Raw genomic sequence first — 23,493 nt, 5'->3', positions numbered from 1 at the left:
CTGTCAAGTAAGAATGTCTAATTACTTGAAGGGCTCACGAATCACGATATAGCAGTAATCTATCACAATCAAATGCTCCAGTACCCCATTGGTGGATTCCCTTCGAGTAAAAGCTCACATCCACCAACACAACGGATCCATCTTCAGTGCAATCCTCGAATGGGATTGATCTACTGCCATGGCAGACTTAAGCCTTATCAGACCCAATGAATCTGTCAAAGCCGTGCTCGCACTCCGAGGAACACTCTCTAAAATTCCCACCATGTGTCGAGACATCGAAGATAATCTCTGATTTCTCGCCTAGGAAGACCTCAAAAGATCCATGAGGTTTAGCTCAACCAAGGAGGCACCATGGTGGGACTTGTGCCTCAAACTTGCCAAATACAGGCGACCTTATAGGAAGAAGGTTCTTGGAGATCAATGGCAGTGGTCTTTTTTAACGGTGTTTAGCCCCATCTTAAACAGAAGGGTGAATGGCTATAACGGTTAAAACATTAAGGATTTTATTTTTAAAAAAAAACTTTAAAGACCTGATTCAAAATAAGACAAAACTATAAAGACCCGTGTGTTAGTTTTTCCTTATAAAGAAGAGGAAACGCATTTATCCTATTTTCGATGCATTTCTCATTGCTTTTATAGAGAACATTTTTCATAACATGCCGAAGCCGAACATCGCATAATGGTACCTATCATCCTTTGAAATTTGAATGCTTACAAACAATATTATTTGTTATGAGTTGGGAATGTGGGCCACCTTGACCTACACGGGCTGAACCCCTGAGGGCCGTTAAGTGGGCCTAGCTGGGCCATCTAATTTTCTTGGGCGGGTTGGGATTTTCTCAAGATTTCATGTCTGACCCATTATTATATAAATTCATGAAGACAAAATTTTATGTCCAGTCTCGATTTTTCAAACATAGCATAAAACAATTTGAAAAAAGAAATGACATTTGAGAAACAAATCCACAGACCACAATCACAAGGCCAATGTCTTTCGTTCATCTTCATAGTCTATAACACACGATTGTAATTGTTTATTCAATATGGTTAGTTTGAGAAGGTAAGTAGTCTAGTCTCACAAGGAGAATAATACAGGTTTGATACATAAGAAACGTATTTGTTCGGAGAGTTTTAATTTTAAGGTTGCATTTGGTATGAGGAAAGGGGAGGGACGAGAAAGGATTTTAATTATTTTTTTTTGTTTGGCGACACATCCCCTCCCCTCCAAATTTGGAAAGATTTGGAGGGAAATGGTAATATTTTGTCATGTTGTGACTATTATACCTATATTTACTTTTAATATCCCTGTATTACTCTAAATTTTTTTCTTCTTGTCTTCAAACACTACTCTCTCCTTTGCATGTGAATGTCAAATTTGAAAAAAATAAAATAGACAATTCAATAAACAAAGTTTTGAGGATTTAAATTTTGACATATATAAATTAAATATGTCAAACTTTAAATCCTCGGAGCTTTGTAGCCATAAAGATAAAAATAGATGAAAACGAGGTCCCACGTTTAATGAGTTTATCTGTTTGACTAAATATTTCATTCAAAGATGAAATACAATACAAGTTGTGGCTGAACATTATTTCAGTCTTTTTTTCAATAATACTTCACACTCTAGAGTATATTAGAATTTTAGTTTAAGTATTGCTTAATATATTAAATGTTATTTACAATTCTATTTTATTAAACATTCTATAAAATTTGAAAAAAAATAATCTTAAATAAAATAAGGGTAAAATTGTCCATGTCAAAATATTTTTCCCTTCCCTCCTCTTATAAACCAAACAAGGTAATATTAAAACTCCTCCCGTCCTCTCCCTTTTTATAAATCCAAACAAGGTAATATTAAAATTCTTTCACTCTCCTTTCCTCCCCTTCCTTCCATTAAAATTCCTCCCCTCTTCTTCCTCTCATTGAGCCAAATAGACCCTAATGCTCCCAACCAGATAAATATTGTTTTCAAATCGAAAGTAATTTGAGAAAAATCTGAGTTATACCAAAAAAATATGATACACTAGAAGGAGCAACCAATTTCTTGAATATTTTTCACAATTCAGCCGCATTTAGCACTTGAACATCAGAATATACTAGTGTGGATGTTTTGAATATTCACGTGTTGAGATTCATAAGAAAGCATGTTACATATTGCCAAAAACAATAATCCAGCAGTGGGAGTTTGCACTCATGGTAAAAAAATAGTAAGAGTTTGCGCCAATATAGGTTTTAAATAGGAAAAACGCTAAGTGAGACCTACAAGCAATTTGAAGCCATACTAACTAAATCACAGGTCGTAATAATTTCAGGAATTATTCAAAATTTGAATGTCAAAATATAAATTATAGTGGTTATTTCTCATATTTTAAAACCAGCTATTTTTTTTTTTTTTAAAAGCTAACCCACTGTGTTTTTAGCGTTTGGCTGCAATAACACTAAAATTTTTCCGTTTTAAAATCCCACAATTTATTGGGAGTATAAATGAGCCAAAACCGAGCAAGGAGACAACTGAGTAGGAGAGAAGGAAGGGGGGAGTAATATTTTGACTAAAGTACTACTCTAAACCACTGTGACATAACTCAAACCCGAAGCCTTGTGATTCTGATGTCAGCTGTTATCCACTGACACCTTCTTCTTGTTTAACAAGCAACAAAAACCAGCACAGGTTTCACTGATTTGGGCAGTGACCTGCTTGAATGTGACATAAATGATAAAACCTTGCATTAAATATGGTTAATCCCACAATTCATTTCACCCCAACTCTTCATTTTCCCATTAATGGCAATTATACCTGACGACTGACGTCCTACATGGCTATACATATATATGTTACTGTCTCGCTTATACTTGCTTAAAACACTGCGTGCTGAACATTATGATCAATAGTCTCAGGTCAGAAAAAAGAAAGGCCATGTTCAACATGTACTGAAATCCCAACAAAGGAATCTGCAAATGGGGCATGAGAAAAAGGAGCTGTGGGGATATACATGAAGGAAAGTGATGACTACTTATGATGCTGCTTTTGTTGTCTCAGTCTCAGGAGGGATGATTGAATGCTCAGAGCTTTGACGCCTCTCAAGGCCTTCCTGCCCATTTGGACCTTTCACCATCATCACTCCTTTGTGCTACTTTCATGCATGCGTGCGTCAATATTGTCAGATCCCTCTCTGCATAATGCATCTGTCTCCCTGTGCCATGCTTAACAATCACCATCAATTCGTCTCATTGATCATCACCATATTCCTTCTATCTGCTTTCAATTACTCCCTCCCTGCATTATTATCAAACGCCATCATCATACTTCATAATGGCATTCCATTTTCCAGCATCTTTTGATAGTAACATATTAGAGATGATATCATTTAATTTATCAGTGTCAGAATTGTTCACTCTTCTGATATATATATTCATGTGTACGTAGCATTATGGTTGGAATAATGATGGTGGTGTGTTAAGTTTGTTATTCCTATAACGATTTCGGTGCCCCACTTCGTCACATAGCTTTCAACTCATACACACAAAGGCAAATTCAAATTGAATATAACTGGAAAGAGAGTGCTTTTCTATTTGGTTATGCGATAAAGTGGCCCATTCCAATTAATGCACATGCTCGAAGTATTCTTGGATTGAGCATTTTAGCAAGTGTTTTTTCCATGCAATGCACCTAATTTGAATTTAAGTAAAAGACAAGTTAGAAAAGGTGAAAATAAGGATGGATTATATTGCACTAAACAGTAAATCTACAAAGTCAGAGATCCTATTTTATTCAAATAGGTTGACATATTGATGATGATTGAGATTCCCGGAGTCCATCTCTTCCTCCCCATGACTTCACGTGCGTTCACGTGCTGCAAAATGGACGGTGACTACCACGTTGAAGAAGTTGCCGTGCTATAAGCAATCGAGCTGAATGGGAATGGAATATTATCAGCGTCTCGATCTCAGTCCAAGTATATTTTACTTAAGGTGGAAGAATGAGTCCAAGTCCATCTGAGATTTACTAAATTGTTCGTCGGATGTCATTGACTTCAAGCTAGCCTATACCTAAGAATTTAATAAAGAGCATTTTTTTTCAATTAAAGTCATTGTTCTTATTTGTCTATAATTTTTATAATCCTCTAGTTCTATTTATAAGTCACTTCCAACATATTTCATATAAACCAAGAAAAACTTTAAACTTCATTAACTCTTATTTAAAATCTAACAACTTTCCAACTTTATTCTTATTTAATATGCATTACACCTCATATAAACAAAGTCAAACAATAATAAATGAAAGGTAAAATTATACATTTATGCAAAAAATTTCTCTTAGTGCCCTATAAATAGGACTAAAAAATGTCTTCTCTCTCTGCCTTATAAATAAAACCAGAGGAGTAGACTCAATCAATTGTTATTAATTACAAGTATCAGTGATTGGCAGGTGGCCAGGTCGCCACTTTGGTGTCTGAATCTTAAAGAGGTCTTGGGATACCCGGCCAATACTGCTACAGCACATCTGCAAAAGATGGGATACCCCATTACTGCAACAGAATCACGAGCAAGGTGAAAGGTGCCAAAAGAAAATTTAAAACTACAATAAGAATAATGTTCCCTCTCAACTTGAACCAGGAAAAAGAAAAAGGAAAGAAGGCAGTTGTGTAATGGAACAGAAGATGATGATAGAGGAGAAGGGATAGTAAGCTTTTGGATGGGCAGGTCAGGTGGTCCAATGGAAACTAGCATTAGTGTGAGATGATGGATCAAAGGAGGGAATAACATTGGAGAATATATCAGAACACAGAGAACTCACATGGCAGTAGCTTAAGGAATAGTTTGCATATTTAATTAGTTCTTGTGTTTGATGCCTTGCGTATGAATATTACTATGAACTGCTTCTGCTGGTGTACCCTTCTTGGCAGGAGCAGGAATACATAAGGTATAAAAGTAAGAGAACAAAAGGGCTGAATTAATCCATTCATCTATTTTGCTCTTTAAATCTGTGGGAAAGCGAGCCTTCCACACCCACTCTGCGTCTCTTTTCTTTTCTTTTCTTTTTTCCTCTTCCTTTTGGCTTATTCTTTCATATTTCTGCTTAATCTCCTGTTTCTGTCCTTTAAAAGTACCTTGTTTCTTCCACTAAACAAATCTGTTCTCGCCCTTTTGCCATGCATAACTCTACTGTTACATTCAATGCCAAAACCACTATTTTCTTTTCCTTTCAAAAAATGGAACAAGATGGAAAAAGAGATTAGGTCGGCAATAATTGCACTTTCAAAGTTCAAAATTTAGGAAGGTCAAAGTTCTGAGACTTGAAATTTTATCCTTTTCGCTTATTCAATGTGTTGATTGGCCCTCCACGGCTTTTGCCCGTTTCTTTTAACAAAGTTTTTGGGAGAATCGATAAGCTGAACCAATCTGTAGGATGAGGTGCCACACAAGGCATTAATACTTGTAGTTCTGTGAAAACAACTTTTAAAATCTGTCAAAAGTATTATGCGCATTGAGAAATCACGAGTTCAACACTACTTTACTCACTTGATTAGAAGCTGAACTCAAGATCCGGCTTATAATGATAATTATTATTATTATTTTGATTCTGCACTGCAAATCATTGAACTCAACCCCTATGTCCTGGGCTTGATGTCAACACCGGCCTTTTAATCATTCTTAATGAGCACCAAACTGATGCTTTGTTCCCTGAAAAGCAGCAAACTGACACCCTCCATTATGTATTCATATATGCCTCACATGGGCCACCCACATCATTTGCTTCATCTTCACCACAATCCACCCATCAATTTTCTCCATCCAATTCAACTCCAAATAAACTATACATACACACTCCACATTACAACACTCATCAATGTGAAAACCAAACATCCAAGGATGATTAGCCGGGTGCGTTTTTCTGTTAGTTTAACTTGCATTCTATGGGAAACAATGGGATTGGAATTAGTAAAAGGATTTAGTCCTAATATAACGAAATAGTGTTTGAATTTTTACTAAGAAAAGTATTTGCATTTAGCACTACCAGTGCCTCTAACAAGACATAGATGTAGAAAAAAAAATCTGAATCTATTGGGTTTTTGTTTGCTTGTTTGGTGTGACAGTTTTGGAGTGCCAACACAAAATTTAACGTCCAACAGTGACTAAGGACAGACCGTGTTGTTTTATTTCATCAATTTAATAGTAATGAAAATTTTGGTCAGTGAATAAAAGGGAAGTCTGTTCCCTCTTTTGGTGGACTAAGAAAGTGGAAACAAAAAAGAAAATCGCCGCAGAGAATCTCTTCAAAGTTTGTCATTTTTTATTATTATTTCAATTCAATGTCATCCAGCAGGCCAACCCCCCCCCCCCAATCACTTTCCCTAGTTATTTTAAAAACAAAATATTAAAAAAATTTAAATCAATCTCACCCTTTCTTCAAATGCACTCCTCCTGTTTAATTTGTCTGAACTGCAGTGTAACTCACTGATTTTTTTTTGGGGTCCGGGGTTTTTTTTGGGGGGGGGTGTTTACTTATGTATATAAATATAAATTCTTCTTTTTTTTCAAGCTAAAATTTTCAAGTATTAATTAATACAGTAAAATGTAGAATCTGAATCCGTCATAATTTTCAAGCGTTGTAACTAAATTCCAAGGCGGGGCAAGGGTCCCTAGGTTCAAAGAGGGAAACCCCCACGCCATCCTCAATGCATGTGGAGAGTATGGTTCACGCGCGATAATATGGAGTTGGAGAATCGCGGGGATGAATCAAGAGGGGAAGGGTAGGCACGGACTACCATTAAACCACTGACACGCCTCACTGCCTCCCTCTCCCCAAACCAATACCCTTCCTACCCACATGCCACGTCACCACCCTCTCCGACTATTTATATTTTAAAACTAATTAACAGCACATCATTTCATACAAAAATGATTTATAAAATACACTTCTCCGAGATATAATTTTTTCACGGATTGAAAGGAAATATATATTACAATAATTTTTCCCCGAAAATACACAGGGGTATGTGCATTTCTGTGAGTATACATTAGTATTAAAGGACACATGGACAACTGTAAAGGGTTTGCACATTGAAATTTAACATGGCACCTGCTGGTCCTTGTATGAATCAGAGGGGCTGAATTTAATTCATTAGTACTCATTTCGTCCTTTAAATATATACCAAATATTTGCGGTCTGATAGAGTGAGAGGAATTGCTTGCATCCAACGTGTTTGTGCTATTCCGGTGCTAATATATGATATTTTCTAGAATATAGTATTCTTGATCCATATTATAAGATGTACTGTAAGTAATAATCTACCTTTTTCACCTCTGACAATTACTCTTCTAATTGTCTTGGAACCATGTTTTGAGTGGCTGGGTTCATTGTCTTTCATATTATGAAGCTTACATTCTTAAGCTCTTTTTTCTTTTCCAACAAATTTTGCAAAACTTGAAAAGGAGATTGATGAGGGAGGGCCATGATGCGTGGTAAGTGGGAACTTTAAAGTGAATCAGAGCTGGTCAATGAATGGATTGGGGAATGGAACGTCCTTTTCTGGTGTGGTGTACGCTAAAACAATAATTGGCTTCTTTATTAATCCTCAAACTTTTGTCCAGATCTCACATCTTGGACCTTCCCTTCCCATCATTCCTTCCATCCTTAAATGCTGTGATCATAACTAACTACACTCAAGCACCCCCCCCCCACCCAAATCCTACGCCCAACATTGACTCTGGAAAAGGCACATTCATTCGTGAGAATCAAAGCAAAACAAAGAGAATATCAGCATTTGAAATTCTCTACAAAAAATAATGATTAAAAGCCCGTTCGGGCTGTTTATGATTTTTCTCTTTCCCTTGCACATAACTCCCTTCTCATTCAGTGGGAAAAAAAAGAAGGGGGGGGGGGGAGAACAACAAACATAGTTTAAAGAATACATTTACTCATTAGCTTTTATTACTTATCAATGAAATCATTGGAACTGCTACCAGCAACAAAAGAAGCTTCGTCTCTTTTCTACCAAAAGCAATGAGTGCATCCATCACATCGTAATTCTTTAATGTTTCTGCCGCATGCTCAAGAATAATCCACTGCACAGTAAGTGGCAACAGTAACAGACTCTCGAGGCTTCATGGTCACCGAGTAAAAGTATTCCTTATTCACAGCCCGTGAGTTAAGAACTCAAGATATTCTCCATAAGTTGAAGCACATTTCAACACCAATCACATTACCAACTTCATGAGATGCTTTTGGTTTATGAGCCAGAAAAATAAAGGGACGATAGGACTTGGGCGTGCATAAAGTTACAGACTTGGAGCCGCAAAAACATGTGGAGCCAGAGGTGTTGGACAAAACCAGCCTGCAGAATGCAGATGTGACAAAGAGATGTGGAGAGTGATCAGAAAATTTAGAAACAAAACAATTACAGACGAGTTGGGAAAAAGCAATGAAGACAATGAACAACCTTGCTTAGGTCTGCGTGAGTTAAAACGTCTCCATCACCATTGTGGCCAGCATTCCTTGCAGCAGTGTCCATCTGCAACGTGGGGACCAAGTCAAGAATAACAATCAGAAATGCTTAAGACATATGAAGTGCGTAATCTATTAACTTGTCTAGATCGAGGAGTCAACTGACGAAAAATAATATGTACCACTAGTTATACTTAGTCCATTGGTTTAATCCATGAGATGTGTTTAAAAGACATATGAGCAAGATAGGAACATATCATTGCAATCTCTTCGTTGAGTTTTTACCTATTATGGTACAGTATGGCGCCTCGGTTGCCTCAAGTGTCAGATTGATCTCACGGTGGAAGAATTATAGACTTTCATCAGTAGAAATTCAAGTCAGCGTAGCTGTAAGAATGTGAATGTGGCAACAACTCTTCTACTTCAATCCTGGCACTAGTGCAACTGGAGCTCTTTTTGATTCGGCTTCGGTTAATAGACTCGACTTCTGCCAGGAATATGCCATATACTGGTCTATGATCGGAGAATCTTGACTCTCCACGAACATAGGATAATTGGCGGAGGCCCCTTCCGTGCCACAATATACGATCACACCTGTATTAACAAATAGATGGATCAGCTTAGCTTTACATGTAGAACGATATAGTTTCAGAACAATAATCCAGGACACAAATTTTGACTTTGGCATGCAGTTTCATATTTTTGCTCTATGGTTCTTATTTACCACTTCACTTGCACATGAAGAGTGGAGATTTTGGTTTTTCGAGAAAAGAAGAGTACCATGCTGGGGTTCTTCGCTTTTGTTTCGAGCGTCTTTCATCACCTGCATATCTGTCTGAATTATTAGAATACTTGTAGGTGGGAGGAAAATATATCTTCCCTTCATTCCATCCTTCAAAGACACGGCCATGCCTCTGCTCTATACGCAACTGAAAGCAAGAAGTATTAAAATTGCCAGGATGATATTAGAAATTAGTTGAGAAAAGAAAGAAAGCTTTGAAATCAGAATTAGCTGAACAGGGAATAAGAAAGTATCATGCCTGGTCATTCTCTAACAAAGCCTTCCAATTTCGCATCTCAACAAGGGCTTTTGCTGCACGGTAAGAAAGTGCTATCCGATAATTTAAATCCCCCAGCCAAATTATTCGGCTACACCAATTAAACCAAAGAATAAGTTGAGTACATTTTATTGAGGTTCAAATGTTTCAAGCACCACATACAAGTTAAGGATTTGGAAATGATGAGGGCTTACTCATGTTCCAGAATTGTCTGAGGAGAATTCTCATCTCCCACGCCGTGAACCCTGGGAAACCTAGTCTTTCTAAGAATCTCAAGGACATCTGAATTTCTCCTCAGCTCATCACCATCTTTTTGTCCAGAAGTCAAATGACTACAGATGAAGCAAAAGCTTGTTTGGTGCAAAGACATGCTAATCGAAATGGAACCCTGGAAAAACCAACAATTAATTTTTCCTCCTTGTTTGGTTCATCATAAGCAAAACTACGGAAAAATATACATACGAGCTGCAATAGTGTACCTTGTTTCCAAGATAACCCATCAATCCTCTGCCAACACAAGACACTTTCATGTTGTGAACTTCATCTCTGATATCACTTTTCACCCAAACTGTCAAAAATATCCCAACCATTTGCTTGCTGGCAACCAAACAGTATCGTGAGTTCCCTGTCGATCTATCTCTGTCCTCTGCAGAGAAGGAAGCACTGTATGACATTGGTGAATATTGGGTTATAACAGGGGAATCACCAGGTCCATTTTCATCATCTGAGGAACACCATCTATAATTGGGTTCATAGTCGCTACTCCTATGACCGAAGATCATTCTATCACAGACACTGAGACGGCGATCGAGCTGTGATTGTGACAGTGACGTGTCATTGTCCATTCTCATACTGCGACTTAAGGATTGGAAGGACCTCCGGTGGAAGAAAGAGGTTTCCTTCTTCCTCATTGATTCTTCAAAATCAGCGTCTGCCTCTACAAGTGGATCAGGGACTGGTGATGGAGTGTGGCATCCACCAGTCGTTCCAGGAAGACTGTTTAGAGTTTTCCGAATGAGAGCTAGCCATTTTTTGGCAGGGCCATTGTCTTCAGTGCCCAAAACATTACCGGCATTGAGAGGTACAATTTCTTGAAACCTGGGTGCAATACATAGGGGAACAAAATGAATCTTGATCTTGCACTTAACTGAAGGGAGAATACATTCTATGATCAGTAATTTACCCAAGGACATAGATATCAGCAGGTGGAGAGGTGTGGAGCCAATCTTCAAGATTCAAATAGCTCGGGGGAGATTTTCCAGCCACATTCCAAGTAGCAACGAAGATCCTGCATCCATAAGACAGGAAGAATACATGAGAATACAAATTCTTTTCAATTTCCTATTCATATTAATAATGAAGACAGAAAATTACTGCAATAAATTGGAACATGGAGCATACCTATAATTATGCACGTCTTTAACCTGAGAAGCATCAAGGTCAACCTTACCCCGCCGCAATTTGTTCGAGTGTCTCCTGCTGCTTGATCTCCCTATGCATCAGGAAGGGGATTACTTGTTTCAGAGAAATTAGCCGCAGAAATAAACAAGAAAGGGAACTACAGAACAAGCGCCTAATAAGCTTGTTTTCATCTTTATGTTTGTGGGGTTTAAGAATGGTGTGGTCCTAAGCAGTAGGAAATGTTAAGGTGTCTGATACTGAACCTGTTTTGCTTCTCTTGAGAGAGCATGCCTCCCGCTCTGGATAGTTGCTTCTCCACTCTTCATCAACACCTAAAACAGAAAAACCATGTTAAAGCTGTGTTCTTTCTACTGTTAATTTATCACCCCGCTCATAGAAACGCAACAAAAACTATCACATTCTTGGGAAATCATTGAACAACTAAAACAAAAGAGATCAGATCTCGAGCTGAAAAAAACAGACCCGATTAAAACAAGACATCATGTTATATATAGTTGCAGAACAACGATGCAAGTTTGTTCCAGGTTCTGAAGAATATATGGAAAATTCAGTTTAAAAGAGGCAAGAGAAATCTCGTTTTCGTTTGACGCACAGAAGCCAATATTCCAAATCATGAAGCCCTAAACTACATTCAAATCATGCGAGAATTAACCAATCACCTCCACAAAGGACATCGTCTGCGTGAAAGTCCTCGCCTTTGCTCTTGATATTGAACCACTTCTTGACCAATGTTTTGGGCCACGAAAACTTCACCAAGAACAACAGGAGTCAACCATTGATCTGAGAATATAAATGCAACAGATTTTAATGGAGAGCTGGTGTTTCCCAAACCTTGCTTTTCTTCGAGTTCTCATCTCTCATTGTTGAGACAACTTCATATAGCTATCTCTAATTCAATAACAATAGGTATACGTATTCCTTCGATGTTTACTATGTTTTATCTCTCGGGTCTTAGCTTAAAGAGGATTCAGAGTATGAAAAATGGAGCAGGAGAGTAAATGACTGTGCTGAACCTCAGTTCTGAACCAATATCCTTGACACACGGACTCCTGTTCAATCCCTGGCTCTGATCATTTATCAGTTCAAACAATCCGAAGTGGAGGGAAGGAAAAACAATGGCTTAGATGACCAAAGCAATGTGCCGAAAGTTTGGTATGCGACCATAGGGAAGAACAAAACAAAGGGGCGAACCTCTGTTCTCAAGTAACGTGGAGAAAACAAGTTAAAGAACAGAGTGAATGGTACCGGATGCAGTTACAAATCGAAACACATAATAGGTCGTTTCACTTCCATTCCTGTGTTTCTGTCTCTGGAGAAAAACAAAAGAGGAAAGAAAGTAAATTGGAAGGGACCGAAGAAGCAAAGAGGGAGGCAATGTGGAAGTTATGGCACTGTGGGGGTAGAAGAAGACAATGTAGAAGGACTACATAGAGAGAGAGAGAGAGAGAGAGAGAGTGTGTGTGTGTGTGTGTGTGTGTCTGTTAGAGAGAGAGAATTTCTGTTTTGCAAAACCTCGTTCACAGTCGAGAGCCAAGTATGGAATTAGCAAGGACAATAAAGTGGAGGCAGCCAAGTTTCGGCTTCTCTGTCTCTCTCTCGGGCTTTCACTTCAAATCCGACCCAAGCTTAAGGGGCTGTGGTTATATTGATCAATGCCCACCCACTCACCCAAACCTGCTTGAACTCTCCCTCTCTCTCTCTCTCTGTGCCCACGGTCAGCAAAGGATGCTTTGATCTAATGCCCAAACACAAGCAGCAGTACTTGTAAGCAACCCATGTTCTATTTTTGGTCTTGTTAAATGAGAAAGCACGTAAAGAAGAGTAAAAGATAAAGAGGATGGGTGGAGGGTCTGCTCCTTTAAACTCTCTTATTTTAACATATCTTTTACACACAAAAACAAATTTTGCATGTTTGTGTTCCCTACACGATCTGGTAGATATCTAAAAAGCTTCGGGTATGTTTGCTTGGATGGAAGGAATGTTTCATGCTCGGAAGTAAATTTTTTTGTAATTTGGTCTGTGGTGAGATTGCAGATATCCAAGCCTATGTTCTGGATTTTCATTTTCCAAAGTGTAGGGGGAGATGTTTCTATTCTCATGCACTCATTCATATAGATCTCGCGACAAACCAAAAATTGGTTTTGAAGAATTCATCGGTTCTACAAATGTCTCCTCTAAACCCCATTCTTTGCTTTTGGTGTAGAACAACACCCAAGCGTGGTAGTGAATGTTAAGAGTGGTGCCCGAGAAGACAAAAAGGCAAATTTATCAAATACTGGGGGGAAGGGGGGGAGGGTTTCTTGTATTGAGCAATTCACATATCGTTTGCTTAAAAGCACATGGATTCATGTATTGAAATCATGCTTTTAAGGGGAGTGACGCGTCCTCCGATGAATCACTTGAATACAGTTTCACACGAATGCAGGATCTTGTTAAGCAACGAGGAGGTTTGATTTTGCTGCTTAGGCCACGCGATCTCCTTGAATTTTGTGAAACTGCCAACAAAATCCTAGTTTAACAACACCTAGGCACCAAAGTAACGTCTCTGTTGAAGTCTCCACTCTCCACCCCTTTTTTGTTACGCTAACGCCACATGTGGGAGACTGTGTCTGCAATCCCCCTGCTCTTCTTTTTTTTTTTTTTCCTCCAAAGAAAAAGAAAGGGTTTTAAAGAAGGGGGTGAAATAAAAGCATTAAACAAATAAAGTTGACGGCAGAAAGCCATAAGGAGGCATAGCAGCGACCTCACTAGACTACCAGGCTCCGTGTGTTCATAGGTAGCGAAGCCTTGTTCATGTGGTTCTCCAAATATATATAAAAAAACATGCATAAGTTTGAATGAGTGTTTACTTATTTCACTTTTGGGGTCAGCAAGAAACTATTACAAAACACAGAATAATCCCATCAGGGAAGGCACGTACATGGGAGTTCCACTCCCTCCACACGAAACAGTAATGAGTACGAGGTGTCATAGAAACAATGAAACAATAAACATAGGAAGTTAGGAACCATTGAATGATGGAAGTGAGCTGCAAGATTTCATTTAAAACTAGAGCTTCAACAGTTGAAATTTATTAGTATGGCTGAGATGTGAGGTGGGCGTAGGCAATTTGATGCCTAGAGGAAAAGGCAGAGTAAGAAAAATGAGAGCAATGGGACCCGATTCCTAGAATCCCTATCTATGTATCTGCATCACCCCCCCCAACTTGATTCTTTTCACTTGACTGCTCACAAACAGAGATATAGAGAGAGAGAGAGAGAAGGATTGCATTGTGAAGCAGATGAAATTGAAGTCAATCGTCATCCGCGGGTGACAACTTATAATTGGCCTTCAATAATGAAATCTCAATCATGCCTCATCTGACTCTTTCTTAGTCCTTTTCTCCCCTAATTTTTTTTTTTTTGGGGGACGGGGGCTTTTTAAATTTACTTTGCTTGTATGCTACACTCTACCTGAATCTTGCACGTGACGTGGTTGTCATACTGATGTAGCCGTTCAATTATTTAAACCTTGTCCATCGCATTGCATTTCATCATTCAAACACACTCCTTTTCTCCTTTCCCATATTTGAAAGAATCCCAAATAAGTTTTCTTTTCTGGGCAAAGGATAATATTATAAAGCATAAACGAGACCTTTACAGGAATTTTTTTTTCACTTAAAACAAATCAAGAAATGTAGATCCAATGGGTAGGGGTTTCTGTAGAGATGAAAGAGGCAGTCAAAAGATGCATCTTTAATTCTACTTTGGCCAAAGTATCTTCTTCTGTTGATGGGGGGAGTGTATAAATTAACTGTGTTCTATAAGGGTTTCTTTTTTCTTTTTCAGCCTTAAAACCTATTCAATCGAGCTCCTACATAGTTTTCATAAATTATACTTTAAACCTCCCAAATTGGTCCTTTCAATTCTTTCTTCCTCTTTTCCGCAAAATCTTGGAATGGCTTCATCTTTCCACCCACCTCATTTATACTTGGGGACGTAACTTCATGAAATCTTCCAAAGCACACAACATATGATCATATATAGTACACTCTGTTCAGTGTGCATATGCAGGAAATCATTACTTCTTAGCATAAGGTTAAAATGGTAGGATGAAGAGGGCCACTCTAGCAGCCGGGATGGGATTTTTTTTGTTTTTTGTTTAGGGTTACTCGGAATTCAAAGATTTGATCAACCAACATCTTTTAAGGGCGATGCTAGAGAAAAGGCTGAGGAAAAGAACAGTGTCGTCGCTTGCTAAAGATGGGTACGAGGAGAGGAGAGAATGAAGCAGGCTTGTCGCTTTGTTTATTGTAAACACATACACCTTGCCCCCCCAGAGCTCCATTGTTATGCTTCTCATTTCCGTTGGCCAGTTTCTGATAATGCCCCACTCCTTCTTCCTAAAGCTTGGGCATGGGCCACAGAAGATGCGGAAATGTGAAGAACAGAAAAAGCAAGATAATGGAAGCAGTGAGATTTTTGGATTGAATCCATATACATGACTATTTGAAATGTAATAATGCTCTATTGACAGGATATTCTGGGAAGAATACCTAAAGTTTTAATCAATGTTTTTACCTCCGAAATATTTTTAAAAATAAAATATTTTTACATGTTATCCTAATTAAACAAACTAATCACATATCATAATTAAAAATCATAAATTTATTAAATATGGAATTTTTTTTGGTACTAGTAAATATAAAAGACTAATTAATGTAGGAGTACAAAAATTAAATATATCTATTGTATCACTGTGACTAAGTAACTTATTCCGGCAAAAAAGACTAATTAAGGTAGGAGTACAAAAATTAAGGAAATACTTGGCATTCCGTGTACTTTAATTTAATTTATTTATTTTATTGAATGTGTGTTAACTAATTTTAAATAAAATGACATTAATAATTGTGAAGTAGCAGTTATTACCCCTCGGGGCAATTCTTCTCCGCAATGATTTAATCGTTTCGCTTTTATTGAAGGATAAAGAGTAAAGAGGACAAATGGACAATGTGGTGTAATTATTATGGATGAAAACAATAAAATCCCCAAATCTTCTCCCTTCCGCCTCCGCTCTGTTTAAGCTCGTGCCCGTCAGAATTCAGCAAGCTTCAACTCGACGTCTTCTATCGCTGACACGGTAATCTTTAGATTTCTTTGTTTGTTCCAGCTCTCGCTTTGTGCTTCTGTGTTTTCTTGTTGTTGAGCTAAAATTTACTGTCATCGGGCGTTTGTTGCCCCTAGTTTTTCATTATTGTGATTGTCACCAGAGCGCAGTATTTCATCACGTATTGGTGTGCTTGTTCATAGAATCAATCTTCCACTAAGTGGGTTCTCTTGTGGCTGCTAAAAACTGATCACGGCTTGTTGGTTTATAATTCATTTGCCAAATGCACGGTCTTTCCGCTATATTTCTGCTGAAGTCCTTTCTCTCTCTTTTCTTTTGAAAATTTATGACTTTTTTTTCACATTGCTGCATGGTGTAGTTCTCAGCCTCTGTAATGATTCTTATGGATATTTGAAAACATTTTACGGATTTTCTGTATGTTTGATGATTTCCACAATTTGATGTATTTATTCATGCAAAATTTAGTAGTTTCCTTTTCAACATCTTTTATAGGATTTATTAGGTGATAGGAGAGTAATTGAATGGGAGTTCTATCACTTTTCTCAGTGTTAGGGTTAAAAATTTATATTTTAACTGAATAAATTTCTTTGGCACTCTGAAGATCAGTTGTACGTCTTGGAGTTTTCCCTTCATGTTATTGCTTTCCTGGTATTGCTTTGTTATGTGTGTTTGTGTGTGTGTGTGTGTGTGTGTTTTTTTTTTTGGGGGGGGGGGTGGGTTGGGAATCTTAGAGTTTTGCTAATTTCATTGAAGCAATGAGGCTTCCTACACGCAAAAATGCTTTTCATTTCGCATCCTTTCCCTGGGGGGTCATGACTCATGACATTTCTCCCTTGTCTTGTCCCACAGATTAATCGTTGATCTCAGTAACTATGCCATCTCTTATGTTGTCTTGGGGGTTCTGTTGTGCCACTATTCTTGGATTTATAGTATGAAATACGTTTTAGGCTGCTAGTATCCTCTATTTGATTCAGGGGCTGTCCTATTGATTATAAAACCCTCATGATAGCGTTGTTGTTGAATCACAATGGGGTCCGTTTGTGTGTGAATTATGAATGCCTTATGACATTTATACGCTGCATTTCTTAGCAAGAGAATTTATAAGGTTTTAGCTTTCTTTTTTCTTGTTTCGTGAGGACCATGGTAACTCTTATTTTTTAGTCTTTTTTTTACCAAATATTTCTGAGTCTTGAAAACTAGGGCACAGAGCCCACAAATGTTATTGGGATTGTTTGACAAAACCTGGGGTGCTAATATGTTCTTTGCATGTTTCATTCTCAAGCTCAAGTAAACAATCTGATCAGATCCTTTATATTTTGACAGAGTTTTCTTACTATGAAGAGGGCAATGCCGTGGAGTGATGATGATGAGGACTCATCATCAGATGAATCCTCATCATTACATTCAGATTCCGAGCACAATAGTGAAACTGGAAAGAAAAAATCAAAGGGTATTTGCCTACAATAACATCTTCTCAGTTGATAATCGCTTGTAATCTATGTTAAAGCCAAATATGTTCAACCTCGCAGTAAATTTTCTGCTGTTAGTAAAATACATAACTGAATCTTGTATACAGCTTCCAGATATCCTAGTTCCTTGACCAATGAATGTGCATTTCTGTCCACTGTGATTATGACAAATATACATATTTTGTGAATAAATGTGTCGACAAAGATGTGATCCAAATTTGACGGAATTGGTCACCATACTCATGACTGTTTGCTGTGGTGTAGTTGTTTTAGGTAGTAAATTTTAACACGTAAGACAGGATTTATTGAACTTTGTCTGTGGAAGGGAATAAAATTATCCCTTCCAAAAATGGTTTTTGAAAGATGATAAATAATAACATGGAGTAGAAATTTCTGCAACTGCAAAATGGTAACCTTGAGTAATAGAGTTCCCAGCTTGAGAACTTATATTTTTGGATAGCTTCATGCTCTATTGCTTTTGAAGCTCAGCATCATCTTGAAAATTTTCTCTCTAATTTTGTTCCTATGTAATTTTACTTTGCTATCGGCATAACTGTCTGCAGATAAATCTAGAGAGCAGAAAAGCAAAGCTATTGATTTTGAAGCTTTAAAGCGACATGGATTTAAAGGTGGACCTTCAGTCTTGAAGGTACCCCCACCAAAAGAAGGGGACAAGGAGCAAGATTGGTCTTGGTCTACTGGACAGGAAAGGCGTGACAACAAAGAGGTTGAAGAATCATATGAAGAAAGACAGAAAACAAGAGCTGCTATATCCCTTGGGGAGCAGCTTTCAACGGTTCAGACTCAGAGAGAAAAGAAGAACATCTCCTTTTCTCAGAAGGAGAAGAGAAAAAGAGAGCTTGGTCAGGCAAGCCGAGGGAAAAATTATGTTGAAGAAGAGAAGAGGTTGTTGAGGGATAGTGGTATATATTCTGGTTTTGATACTTGATAAACGGACCTAAATTCTCTTCATCGTGTATAATGGTACTTCTTTGGGATCCCATGCGCTGAAAAGATTTGGTTGGAGCCATGGTTTCTATCGATACTTGAAAACTCGGGATAATCCATTATGGTTTCAAGGGAAATTTGGAAATGCAATTCTTGTAGTTTTACCATTTAGATAGCGCACAATTGAGATGGCGTGGGCAGTTGAACTTGTTTTCCATTTTCATTTTACTTTGCTAGGAGGCGTCTTTATATTACTCCGTAGGAGATGTGCTTCGTTCACTCGGAGCCCCTCAATTTAATAATTCAATTCAATTCAATAAAAAAGAAAATATCCTGCTGGTTAGTGTTATTTCCCGACTTTCCGGCTCGGCATCATTGTTTCGAACTGGTGATTTAACTGGAGGAGCTAAAATGCTGCCACCATCAAGCCAAGAATTCGAATGGCTTTATTTGTATGTAGCCTTGCCCGGTCATGATACCAAATCATTTGGAAGGCAAAGAGATCTCCAGAAGCAAAAGCGAGCGAATTCCTTCCTTTTTTTTTTGGGGTGGACAAAGGCGAGCGAATTTAAGGTGCAGTTATTTTCATAATTTTAACATCGTCAAACAAAATATCAACATGACATTTCAACAGGTCTACGGGTTCACACGTCAATCATGTCTTCTTTCTTCTAGAAAATAAAATAAACGGGAGTGGAAAAGCCAAACATTTTTCCGTAGGTGTTGAGACTCATCTTGACTGAGACCTGCACAACGATCCTCAAGTTGAAGGTGGAGCTGGCATCAAGGGCAAAATGCTGTTTACACCACAAGTGCAGAATGGTTAAGCAAGGTCTTCCCACCTCAAAATGCCCAGAGGAGCAACATGACACAGCACCATCTGCCAGCCTTGTCAGGCATTCGAACACTCCATGCCGGATATGTGAGGGAAGTCACTCCGCGGCTAGAGTGGCTGATCTGCGGGAGAGTGTCCTGTATATGCCTTTGATAGTAGCTGGGTTGTTCGGCAACAACCTCCTACAAGAGAGGCTCCCAGCTCACACCATTTACTTACATACGATACAAAATCGTCATCTGAAACCCCTGTGTTTTCCTGTATCAATAACGTACAATTAATACTATATGATTCACTATTCACCAATTATGCGAAGAGTGAAAGCTGTTAAATGATTAGATAGATCGCAATTTGCCATCTTTGCCCACCAACAAATGCACAACTTACAAACTGTCCAAACCAGAGAAAGTGACCCTCCTATTGAAAGAACTAATTAGGCACTTGTGACATAAAAAATAAACACAACACAGCTTGAACGACAGAAAGTGGTGTTCCAAAAATGTGTACAGAAACTGCATTTATTGGATACGATTAAGTAATAGCTAACGCTTATGAAGTGTGCCCATTATGGTCTGAAATCAACGATTAAATAACTCGTTCAGTTTCATCATATACCATATCTTTAAATATATAAACTTGCAAAAAAAGCAGTTACACAGTAATTGCAAGTCCACCACCCAAAAAAAAAAAAAAAAAGCTTCTGAGACAGCATACGCATGTGTCAAGACCATCGTACTGACAAAGAAAGATCAAAATCTTACTCCTCATTTATTACAACTTTTTTCCGCTCTTTGTCCAAGTTTTAATCATCATTTTTAGACGCCACAACTTTATATCTCTGCATCTAGTTTAATTTTCAAAAAGAATATGACCTCTCGATCCTTGAAAAACGATGCAAGATGCAACGGCAGAAGCAGAGAAAAGGAACTTACTACCCACTCCTTTTTGTCACCATCATAGCTTTCCCCACTGTTTGGATAGATAACAATTGGTTTTGTAGTCACCTGAAGGATTAATATGTGAATCAAAGATAAGCACTCTACACAATGGCATCCAACAATATAGAAACTAATTAGCACCAACATTTATTCTTCAGCAAATCAGAAATGGAAGAACAGACGGGTTCAATAACCAACATAGCTGCACATGAACATAAAAACAATATACGGATTTCAAGTACACCTAATCATTTTACCATATGTTGCAAATCTTACGCCCATAACACATGTACCTATTTATTACTATCCATCTAGATAGTAACCGGACGATCAAAAAGAAAAGAGCAGGGCAAGGTAGATACTGGAATTGCAGTAATTCATAAAAACCCAAAGATAAGAAGGGGCTGGACGACATGTTTTAAAATAATTCGAGAAAACCAAGGTCTATAATCGAGACGTGGCATGCGCAAACACACACAAGAAACACACACAGGAGTAAATAATTCAAATTCAATTAGGTATTGGAGAGCCAGTGATATACCTTCTTAAGCGATAATATTAGGCCATGTATAAATCTAGGGGGAGTGCAGTTTATTCCAACAGCAATAACTCCTTTGCATGACTCGGCAATGGAGCCGCACTCAGCCAAAGGATCACCACTAACAACATTAATTCCGTCCTTGGAGTTAAATGAAAACCATGCAGGAATCTTTATGTTTTCTTCTTCTAGAAGCTTTGCGTAAGCCTGAACAATAAACCACCATGGTTACTGAGAGTCAAGACCAGAAGGAAAAAATCAATGGAAGTGAAGACCATTAACATTCCAAGCTTAATGTTCTCCATCACCTACTGGGTTTTTGTCCCATTCCAGAATACTCGATATGCTCAATTACTTCTCGTCTTTAGTGTCTTACACAATATGTAAGATTAATTGCACTGCAATTGCACCCTCTCTAAAATGGAAAATTACAGCTTCCTCAGTTTCTTGTCATCAATCTCAGCAAATGGCACATTTTGAGATCGGGCTTTTATAGTGATAATGATTAAGAGATAGGGGTTTCTATAGTGAGAACGGTTAAGAGACAGAAATTCTATTGGGAAGACTATTTCAGAACAGGGGGCTTCTGTGGTGAGAAGGGTTAAGAAACAGAAATAAAGCCTCGGTTATGAGAAAGACTAAAATAAAGACTGTTCTAGATAGTGAAATCAGTTGTTTTCTTTTCTCTCTCCAGACATCTTGCATGAGACCTTACAAAGTCCTTCAGTTGCAGTTCACGGAATTCACAAAGGCGCATGAAGAATGATAGCACATATAAGAGTGATCCAAAAATTGCAGAACTGAAATAGAAGCCCTATTACACGCATTTTCAGATTTTTCCTCAAGGATTGCTACATGTTCTTACTAGCTTTGTTAAAAAAATTTCGTTCCCATAAATCAATGATTATGGATCGCATAAAATGCAGTCAATCAAAATAATTCAAAAAATTTACCCGTAACCTTTTGTATTATCAAGTTATTATATTTTAATTCAAAAAGCAATGAAGAGGAGTTTCAGTTCCATTTATCCATCAAGGATTCCAGTTCATATAATTTCCAAAGCTTTGAAGATACCTGAGCTTCTAGCTTATTTGGCACTGTTTCAAATGCAATTAAGTCAGCACCTGAATCAGCCAATATTTGAACTCTTCTCCTATGAAAATCTTTCAGAGTTTCCAACGTGATGCCATCACCATAATCGCCACTGTTAAAAGGGAAACATGAAGAAATGTGATTATTGGCAAAACAAGTTTATGATTGTGTCTATGAAACTCCATTCCTTTTCCAAACTGTTCATAGTTCTTAATTGAGAAGCTCAACAGTGCACATGCGTGCAAGCTAGACAACTGACAGTGTTCAACCAATATTGTGAAGATCATCCGACTTCCATCAACAAGTTCAAATTTACATGATGCCATAAAGAAAGATAATCAGAATTAATGCATTGAATAGAGAAGACTAGTCATATCACCTGTACTCTGAGCCATCAGCCAAATAAGCTCCATAGCTGCCGACTGATGCTGCCACAAGGATTGGACGTTGTTTGAAAACTTTTCCATCGTGTTTATCTTCTGAAGAACACGCAGCACATCTTTCATAATATATACGTCGAGCTTCGAGAGCAATTTCAACACTTTTCTTGAGCAAGGCTTCACTTTCTTCGTTAGAAAAGCCTTTGGCTAGAAAACCTTGAATGGTGGCCTATGCACCACAAAACGCCTCAAGTTCGGTTTTAAGAACAGAAACATATAAAACCGCGTCCTTAGCAAGTACTTACCTGATAAGATGCTGTGATTAAAATATCGGCACCATTTTCAAGATAATCAAGGTGTACCTGCTCCATCAAGTAGGTCCGTGAATTATCGAAAGTTTATAACTATCACTAAACGGAACAAAACAACAACAAAAGAAACCCGTCATAAATCCAGTTAAAAGATAAACGGTGAATTTCAGGTTCAGAAACCTTCCTAAAATGGCGATATTGAGACGGAGTTCGCCATAGTTTGCAAAATAGGAAAAACGGATGGATAAATAATTAAAGTAAATTGACAAATAAAACTTGCGAGGTTCGCAAATATGAATCGATCATCTGTGATGCTTGTGTAATATGCCAATAGCTAAGTAAGACTCATCAGCTTCCGGAAAATTGACAATTTCCACAGAGAGGGCCCACTGGTCTCTTGGAGTGGATATTGGGAACAATTTTGGATTCCAAGAACCACTAAATAACCCAACACTGTTAGTTTCAATCCAGGAAAGTAGTACCTCACGAATAAGGTGGGGTGAGGCGAGGAGGCATTTGGCACTCCAGAGAGGATCGTTGAGGTCGGCACCGTGGCGTTCGAGCTCCGTCGCGAGGCCGCCGTCGATGACGGCTGTGCCGCCTGCCTGGCGAAGGAAGTCAGTGAGCAATGATGGCATCGGGCGGGCGCGATAGGGTCAATGAACCCAGACGTTGGAGCGCAGCGCTGAATTTCCAAATGCCTCACCCTACTCCCCAGATCAAAGTATACTGTCCCATTCAACTCGCCGTCATAGTTCACAGTACCATGTTTCTGGGATCTATCGAATGATTAACTACACTGGTAGCTTTATTTCATTCTTAATTTAATGAGGAAATTGCAAATAAAAACCCTCTCATATGTACATTATGATTTGGGACCCTTAATTTGAAAAATAGCAGATAAGACCCAGTCTCATATTGCAAATTTGAAATCTTAGTGAAATGTCTAA

General features: G+C 38.1%; 2 protein-coding genes and 1 pseudogene across 2 annotated transcripts; 1 reads left to right on the top strand and 2 right to left on the bottom strand.

Moving 5' to 3' along the window:
• Positions 1-8,801: 8,801 nt before the first annotated feature.
• Positions 8,802-11,787, bottom strand: LOC114720631 (type I inositol polyphosphate 5-phosphatase 4). Its single transcript, XM_028906294.1, has 10 exons — positions 11,758-11,787; positions 11,586-11,673; positions 11,169-11,237; positions 10,906-10,996; positions 10,688-10,792; positions 9,984-10,602; positions 9,699-9,892; positions 9,487-9,595; positions 9,227-9,375; positions 8,802-9,040 (listed from the first exon to the last, which is right to left on the bottom strand). The coding sequence occupies exons 1-10, from the start codon at positions 11,785-11,787 to the stop codon at positions 8,809-8,811; spliced, it is 1,686 nt and encodes a 561-aa protein (XP_028762127.1). The 3' UTR covers positions 8,802-8,808.
• Positions 11,788-15,926: 4,139 nt separating this feature from the next.
• Positions 15,927-18,642, top strand: LOC114720673 (UPF0690 protein C1orf52 homolog). The gene is made up of 3 exons (XM_028906345.1): positions 15,927-16,044; positions 17,356-17,482; positions 18,065-18,642. Exons 2-3 carry the CDS (start codon positions 17,368-17,370, stop codon positions 18,448-18,450), a joined length of 501 nt encoding a protein of 166 aa, XP_028762178.1. The 5' UTR covers positions 15,927-16,044; positions 17,356-17,367; the 3' UTR covers positions 18,451-18,642.
• Positions 18,643-19,148: 506 nt separating this feature from the next.
• LOC114720650 (selenocysteine methyltransferase-like) lies at positions 19,149-23,309 on the bottom strand (annotated as a pseudogene).
• Positions 23,310-23,493: the final 184 nt, after the last annotated feature.

The sequence above is a fragment of the Neltuma alba genome, unplaced genomic scaffold (genome assembly GCF_004799145.2).
Source record: "Neltuma alba isolate B1F8T4 unplaced genomic scaffold, ASM479914v2 tig00011993_pilon, whole genome shotgun sequence".
Taxonomy (NCBI): Eukaryota; Viridiplantae; Streptophyta; class Magnoliopsida; order Fabales; family Fabaceae; genus Neltuma; species Neltuma alba.
This window is presented reverse-complemented; position numbering and strand designations above follow the sequence as displayed.